This window comes from Mobula hypostoma, chromosome 23 (assembly GCF_963921235.1).
Source record: "Mobula hypostoma chromosome 23, sMobHyp1.1, whole genome shotgun sequence".
Classification (NCBI taxonomy): Eukaryota; Metazoa; Chordata; class Chondrichthyes; order Myliobatiformes; family Myliobatidae; genus Mobula; species Mobula hypostoma.
Window position 1 is genome coordinate 10,447,747 of NC_086119.1, and position 8,417 is coordinate 10,456,163.

At 46.5% G+C, this 8,417-nt stretch overlaps 1 protein-coding gene across 1 annotated transcript in view; it reads left to right on the forward strand.

Annotated features, from left to right (window-relative positions):
- The window catches only part of LOC134336873 (multidrug and toxin extrusion protein 2-like), a gene marked incomplete at its 5' end in the record, with an annotated part of 39,486 nt that extends 32,421 nt beyond the window's left edge, over positions 1-7,065 (forward strand). Inside the window, 2 exons of the mRNA XM_063031470.1 lie at positions 2,724-2,808; positions 6,572-7,065. Of these exons, the coding sequence (XP_062887540.1) occupies positions 2,724-2,808; positions 6,572-6,762 (276 nt within the window). The remainder of the gene's footprint in view (positions 1-2,723; positions 2,809-6,571) is intronic.
- Positions 7,066-8,417: the final 1,352 nt, after the last annotated feature.

Here is an 8,417-nt window from a genome sequence, read left to right on the forward strand (position 1 = left end):
CAGTATTAGTTATTTACTTTTTTAAATTATTTGCACGATTTTTCTTCTTTCGCATATCGGTTGTTTGTCAGTCTTTGTTTCTGTATTCATTCATTCATTCCTTATGTGCTGTGTCGTATGACGTGGGCAATCATGGTCTTTCCATGACCATGATTGTTCTTGGCAAATTTTTCTACAGAAGTGGTTTGCCATTGCCTGCTTCCGGGCAGTGACTTTACACTGTCTCAGGTACCCTAGCTATATATATATATGTGTGTTAGACTTTTGCACGGTACTGTACCTCATTGTGGCTCTCACACTTTATTTGTCTACTCACATTACACTCTCTCTGTGACGGTAACACTATATTCTGCAATATGTTTTCTGTGTACTACCTCAATGTAATTAAGGATGGTGTGATCTGTCTGGATTGGCATGCACAACTAAAGCTTTTCATTGTTCATCAGTCATCATTATGTGCCATGTCATATGACGTGGGCGATGATGGTCTTTATGACAATGATTGTTCTTGGCAAATGTTTCTATAGAAGTGGTTTGCCATCGCCTTCTTCAGGGCAGTGTCTTTACAGGATGGATGATGCCAGTCATTATCAATACTCTTCAGGTGTCAGTGGTCACATAACCAGGACTTGTGATATGCACCAGATGCTCATACGACCATCCACCACCTGCTCCCTTGGCTTCATGTGGCTCCGATCAGGGGGGCTAAGCAGGCGCTACACCTTCCCCAAGGGTGACCTACAGGCTAGCGGAGGGAGGGAGCACCTTACACCTCCTTTGGTGGAGATGTATCTCCACCCATGTTTATGCATAAGGCACTCGTTAGTCTTGCGAGACCATGGATCTGCGCCTGGAAAGTCTTCACTCTCCAGGGCGCAGGCCTGGGCAAGTTTGTATGGAAGACCAGCAGTTGCCCATGCTGCAAGTCTCCCCTCTCCACGACACCGATGTTGTCCAAGGGAAGGGCAAGGGCCAATACAGCTTGGCACCAGTGTCGTCACACAGCACTGTGTGGTTAAGTGCCTTGCTCAAGGACAGAACACGCTGCCTCGTCTGGGGCTCAAACTCACGACCTTCAGATCACTGGTCCAATGCCTTAACCAGTTGGCCACCTGCCCACATATGCATAGTTTATCCATAAATTCTATTGAATCACTTTATTTTCCTGTAAATACCTGCAAGAAAATGAATCTCAGGGTAGTATATGGTGACATTTACATAGTTTGTTAATGAAGTTACTTTGGCTTTGACTTTGAAGGCAAGGCTACTACAGTGGAGCAATGAAACGTGGGAATATTTAATCAGCTGAAGTAGGAGGGCCCAGCGATTTCAGGAGAATTGTAGTGTAATAAATCATCACAGGAGTAATTCATTGGTTCAGTGTGATCCCAGGCCCCTTTAGCAGTTAGGTGATAGGAAAGAACATGGTCAGAGAGATAGAGGCAGTTTAAAGAGCATTTGGAGAGAGGGTGAGGGAAGAGATCAGGTTTACATCGGGAACTCCAAAACATGAGAATCAGAGTCAGGTTTAGTATCACTGACACATGACAAAAAAATTATTAATAATATTAATTATGAATATATAATTTAATTAGTTCACAAAGAGAACAAAAAATAGGAAGGTGAGTTCTCAATGGTGGGTTCCTTGTCCATTCAGAATTCTGATGGTGGAGGAGAAGAAGCTGTCCCTAAAATCTTGAGAGTTTGTCTTCAAGCTCCTGTGCCTCCCCCCGATGGCCGAGGAAGCTCGCGGAAGAGGGATTAAGAGTTGTGCATGAGGCTGGAACTGGGGGAATGCAGGGTTCTCAGGGTGGGGGTTAGTACCCCCCCACCCTGGGGTCTAACAGCTGTGCGCGTTTGCATTTCAAGGCTACACAGTTGACCCTAGAGACCGTGCTGGGATAGACCTGGCCTTATCCTGTGGTTAGCTGCCTGACACCTAGACCAATGTGACCCTGGTACCTGTTCGATAGGAAGGGTGTCTGTGTGTGGGGCAGAGGCCAGGGATGTCAGCAGATGCAGGGCCAGGAGCGGTTGTGAGGGTGTTGGCTGTACCAAGCAGCATGGGATGTAGTTGTGGGTGGGACTATGGTGTAGGGGGGCAGGGGCTGGGTCAGAGTGTAGGAGGGTGGGTTTGCTATAGAAAGAGGGTACTGTATAGATGGGAAGGGCCTAGTGTGTATGGATGTGGGACCAGGGTGCTGGAGGACAGGAATAGGGCAGAAATTTATGAGGTTGTGTCATTGTAGATCAGAGAGGGGCCTGGGTGTGGCCAGGGTGGAACAAGGTGAAGGAGGGTGGAGCTTGGTGTGGACAAGGGTGGGTGTCAAGACGTTAGAGGACAGGGTATAGGAGGTTGTGGCCAGATTATGGACAAAGCTGGAGCTGGGGCCTAGGGTGGGGCTGTTGTCTGAGAGGGCGTTCCTGAGTGTAGGACGATGGGGCAAGGGTGTGGACAGGGGCACAACATTGTCTGTGAGGGTGGGGGTGGAGCTAGAGGTGCGACTGGGGTTGTTGGACGGGGCAGAAGCAGGTGTGGGAGGGCCGGCTGGGAAGCTTGCTGGGGATCTGGGCGAGGCTGGTTAACCTGGAGGGGCAGCGAGGTTGTGTTTGGATGACCGGGCGCTGCCACTTCCCTCCCTCCTTGCGCTGGAGACAACGTGGCTGTGCTCAGCGAGCTGCTGACAGATTACTTGACTCTTCTCTGGTTGCCCTTCTGTCAGGCTCAAGAGCGAACGGGACTGCGGGCGAGGTTGGGACCCGACACAGCAGCTGAACTGCACACCACTGCAGACAGTGGTGTCACAGGTAAACTGTCCACTTACATCAGTCCACTCGTGAAAACCAATCTCCCCTCCACCGACTCTGTCGCAGCTTCACACTGCCTCAGGAAAACAGCAAGCATAATCAAGGACCCTTCCCATCCCGGCCATTCTCTCTTCTCCCTTCTCTGATCAGGCAGAAGATATACAGGTCTGAGGGTAGTTACCTCCACAACTTCTATGCCACTGTTGCCAGAGTCTCAAACAGTTCTCTTGTACACTAAAGATGAACTCTTCATCTCCCTTACCTACCTGCACTGCATTTTCTCTGTAAGTACAACACTACATTCTGCATCATACCCAAAATACAGCATCTAAGCAGGGAAACAAACAAAGCCTTGCTGAAGGGTCTCAGTTCGAAATATCAACTGTTGATCCCCTCCATAGATGCTGCCTGACCTGCTGAGTTCCTCCAGCACTGTGTGTGTGTGTTGCTCAAGCTTTCCAGCATCTGCAGAATCTCTTCTGTTTGTGTTTGTCTGCACTCTGCTTTATTTTTTACTACCTCAGTGTACTCTGTGTACTGTGCAAAAGTCTGGGGCACCCTAGATTTTTTTAATATGGTTTCAGATGGTGGGGCCTCCACAGAGCCCTGCTCTCAACATCACCGAGGCTGTCTGGGATTACCTAGAGAGACAGGAGCAAGCGAGACAGCCAGAGTCTGCAGAAGAACTGTGGCAAGTTCTCCAAGATGCTTGGAACAACCCACCAGCCGATTTTCTTATAAAGCTGCTCAACAGTGTACCTAAGAGAATTGACGCAGTTTAAAGGCAAAAGGTGGTCACACCAAATATTGATCTGATTTAGTTTTTTTTTAAATGTTTACTTCTCTTCATATACTTTTTTGATATATAGAAACTTTTCATTTTATTATTTTTGAAAGCATCTTCACTTTACAGAATTTTTTAAAAGTGTGCCTAAGTCTTTTGTATAGTTCTATATTCCTGCCTCTATCTGTAAAGAGTTTGTATGTTCTCCCCGTGACTACGGGGGTTTCCTCTGGGTGCTCTGGTTTCCTCCCACAGTCTAAAGGCATGCCGGTTGGTAGGTCAGTTGCTCATTGTAAGTTGCCCCGTGATTAGGCTCGGGGTTGCTAGGCGGCACAGCTTGAAGGGCCAGAAAAGCCTATTCTGCACTGTATCTCAATTAATAGATAAATAAATGTAAGGCATGATCTGTCTGGGTAGCAAGAAAATTAAAAGCTTTTCTCTGTACCTCAGTACATGTGACAATAATAAACCAACGGGGGAACCTCGACTCAGACCATGAGAGGCCTGCGTCGGGCATTTTCATGTCTTACAAGGCGCAGATTGGAAGTCTGTGTGGGGCGCCACTCCTCACACAGACTAGAGCAATGTGTGGTTAAGTGCCTTGCTCAAGGGCACAAACACGCATCCACGAGCTGAGGCTCGAACTAGTGACCTTCAAATCACTAGACGAACGCCTTATCCACTTGGCCACGTACCCAACACAATAAACCAACACTATTAGCATATTTGTTTATCTTTTGTAATGGGATGATAGTGGCTTTCTTTAAAAAAAAGGTAGGAAGCTCTGATTGAAGCAGGGTGAGGTTAACAACATCTACAAATACACCTGCCAGCCGTTTTGTGCAGGTTCCAAAGACACAGCTGGGCCAGGTGCTTTCTGTGGGTTCACTCTCTGACAGACTGATCTTAAGTCTCCAATGAAATAAATCCCAATTTTATTTATTTTTAAAAATCTAGTCTTGGTAATACTGACAATGGATAATCATAGCACTCAGCTTGTTGATATTGTCCTTCAGGGAGGACGCTCGCTGTCTTTACCTTGGTGTTGAACTTGGCCTCTGGCTCCAAATTCATTGACCCTTATAAACCCACTAACCCATCCTCTTAAGGCATGTTCACTGATCCAGGCCACATCCGGGTAAATCTCCTCTGCACCTTCTCTAAAGCTTCCACATCCTTCCTATAATGAGGTGTCTAGAATTGAACACAATATTACAAGTGTGGTTCTTAAGGTTGTTATGAGACCATAAGACATAGGAGCAGAATTAGCCAGGGGTGGTAATGAGGAAATGCTCCCAGTGGTGTATGTTTCAAATAGCCTTTGACAAACAAGTCCAGCTCCTGGCCTTCATATGTGGCTTAGCTACTAAACCGGCAGAACCATTTCTACAGACAGGAGAAGGAGCAAAGGCAGGTTACTGGCACCTTAAAATCAGTCGCTTCAGGCAGATGGGGCTCATTAGCTCACCCAAGAGAAGGAAAAATCTGAAACAAACCTCCGCTCCCTTGCAGCTATACCCACTCACAGGGGAAGCTTCAGGAGTAAACCCCGAGGGAAAAATCTGGAGCTGGAGTCCCTAAGGCAGTCCCATGTTCAGTTCAACGCTGCGACATGCCCAGCGCCTGCTGTCCCTTAGGGTTCATCATTTGCGAGGGGGGGGGGGGCGAGGCTGCTGCATGGGCAACAGCTTGCTCTCCATATCGTACTGCCCAGGCTTGTGTGGGATGCAATACCCATGGTCGACGCTGAATAAAAGAGGTCTCACTGGAGTTTTATCGAGCTGCAGTGTGTTGTGGAATTTGTGGTTTTGTGGCAGTAGTATAGTGCAAGACATAAACAATTACTGTAAGTTTCAATAGATAATGCAAACGAGGAATAGATTCATGGATCATTCTGAAATCTGATGCCAGAGGGGCCAGAGGGGCAGGAGGGACTGTGGGTTTGAATGCTGTTCTGGAGTAGCCTTGGTCAGTGACTGCAGTGCTCTGATGAAGGATTTGCTGCAGTCCTGGTGAAAAGTCTCTACCCAAAACATCGACTGCTTCTTCCTCTGCACAGATACTGCCCGACCTGCTGAGTTGCTCCACGCTCTGCGTGTGTTGTGGTGCTCTCCTGCCGGTATACACGGCAGCCAATGTCTGCTGCTGGAGGGTGTGAATTTTTAAGGTGGGTGCAGGCGGGGTATCAGTCAAACAGGATGCTCTGTCCGGGATGGCATCAAGTTTCTTGAATGTTATTTAGAGTCACAGAAAAGTATAGCACAGAAACAGGCCCTCCGGCCCATCTAGTGTGTGCCAAATTATTTAAACTGCCTACTCCCATCGACCTGCACTGGGATCATAGCCCTCCATACCCCTACCATCCATGTACCTAACTTCTCTTAAACATCGAAATCGAGCTTGCATGCACCACTTGTGCTGGCAGTTCATTCCATACTCTCACAATTCCACTCATTTTTCCCTTTAACCTTTCACCTTTCACCCATGACCTCTAGTTGTAGTCCCACCCAAGTGGAAAAAGCCTGCTTGCATTTACCCTCTCTATACCCCCCATAGTTTTGCATACCTCTGTCAAATCTCCCCTCGATCTTGCGCTTTTCAAGGAAAAAAGTCCTAACCTATTCAACCTTTCCTTATAACTCAGGCCCTCCACACTCGGCAACATCCTTGTAAATTTTCCCTGGACTGTTTCAACCTTATTTACATCTTTCTGTCGGTAGGTGACCAAAACTGAACCCAGTACTCCAAATCAGGCCTCACTAACGTCTTATACAACTTCAATGTAACGTCCCATCTCCTGAGTGTTGTTGGAACTCAGCTCGTATGTTGTACCCCTGACTTGTGCTCTGTCGATGGCGGAGGGGAGTCACTGCAGGATACTTATCCTCCCTCCTGCTTTTGTTGCTGTGGTGTTTATGTCGTCAGTCTAGTATGCTGTTAAGGTCCAGGACTAACAAAACTATTTGTTCCTCATGGAAGGTGACACCTCGGGGTTATTCCAGAGTTCCGAAGAGACAGCTCAGCCAGTGGGCAGCCCTCTGGTGGTGGTGGGAAGCCTATCACAGGACATCTTGTCACCTGCTCAGCTGATCGTCCGCCGGGGACTCCTCGTACTCGGTGCACTGGTGACCCTGGCAGTCGGGATTGCCGTACACTTCACTGAGCTGTAGGAATCTCACCGATGTATCAGACACAAAGACATAGCTCGCGGTACAGGTGCTGTTTATACGGGCTCCATTCCCTGAAACCAAGCCTAGTTTGAAATGAAGAGAAGAACCATGAACGTTTGAGTCCACCTTGTATTTTGCCCTATTTCAGAAGGCTGCCGTGCTTCAAGGCATTTTTCTAGTGTACAAAGCTGCAGTGTCCTTACTGTGAAGGAACAGCTGCCTGCTAATCAGTGCTGAATACTGTGAGCTGGTTACTCTCCAGATCTCCGACAGAAATTGTTCTACGTTGAGTTCTTGGAAACCATCGAACCTGATTACAAGCCTTTGTGGAAGTTGTGGCAAGGCGGGGGTTAACGCAACGTCCAGGAAAGGATTGTTTTCAGACAGTGTGCAGTCAATCAGGCGAGGGAGGTCTTTGACTGACCTGTACGTCTTTGGAATGTGGGAAGAAACCAGAGCACCCGGAGGAAACTCACATCGTGCTTCCACTACAACATGAGGAAATGCTGGAGAATTGAAAAAAACCATCTCACCTGTGTATGTAGTTCATAGCTTGGAAAGAGATTTGAATTGGTAATTATATCACAAGGTTGGTAAATGTTAATGTCTTCTCATGTGGCTGAGGTAATATAAATCAGCCCACTTATTAACCTTAGCGAAACCCCCAATAAAAACGTCCACAGCATGGGTTTATTGTACAAAGGCTTCATGGATAAATCCTAAATAAGAATATACTATATGTACTAATTTATCTAAGTAGTATAAAACAACAGATTTATATTTCCGAATTTGTTATTTCACCATTACAATTAAATTATTAAGTAAAACAAAGTAGAATTCTACTGAGATAGTATTCTATATCTCTAGTGAACATTCTTTGAAGGGTGGTCAAGTCTTTGTACTGTTCACTACTGAAAAACATTGACAGTGGGGTGGTTGATTAGAAGAAAAACATTTTCAAGCCAAAACATTAACAGCTTTCACAATGAGCAGCAAGCATTGCTAGAAATAATGTTTTCTATAATATTAACCAGTGGCTAGGAATTTCAATTCCATTCATATAAATTAGTTCAAAGCAACTACAAATCAATTGCAAACTCTCTACTGTAAATTAGTTATGGATCTTGTTTAGTACCAATTTCCACTCTCCTTCTAAACCAGGGGTTCCCAAACTTGTTTATGCCATTAAGCAAAGGGTCTGTGAACCCCGGTTTGGAAATCCCTGTTCACACGGGGCTTGGAATAGATCAGCCATGATCATATTGAATGGTGGGACTGGCTTGAGGGGTCAGGTTGCCCTGCTCCTGCTCCTCTGTTCTTATGCTCATCAATTAAACCAGATGTTGGTAGTTAGGAGAAATGCACCTCAGATTCCATCTTGGTGGTCTCCAAGCGAACATTTTCCTAGATGGTCCAGGTTCTGCTGCAAGCTTTGATAGTCACCTCACTGTCCACTATACCTTCAGTTTTGGTGTCACCTGCAAATTTGCTCATCCAGTTCACCACATTGTCATCTCACAGGTGGTGTCTATCCCAGAGTTTCTTGAGCACATTATGAGGAACGTTGAAGGAAAGGTGTGGACATCATCTGCATGTCCTGCCTAGGAGGCTGGTCCAGGTAGTAAACTGGATGAGACATTGGCTTTGTAGGAGAA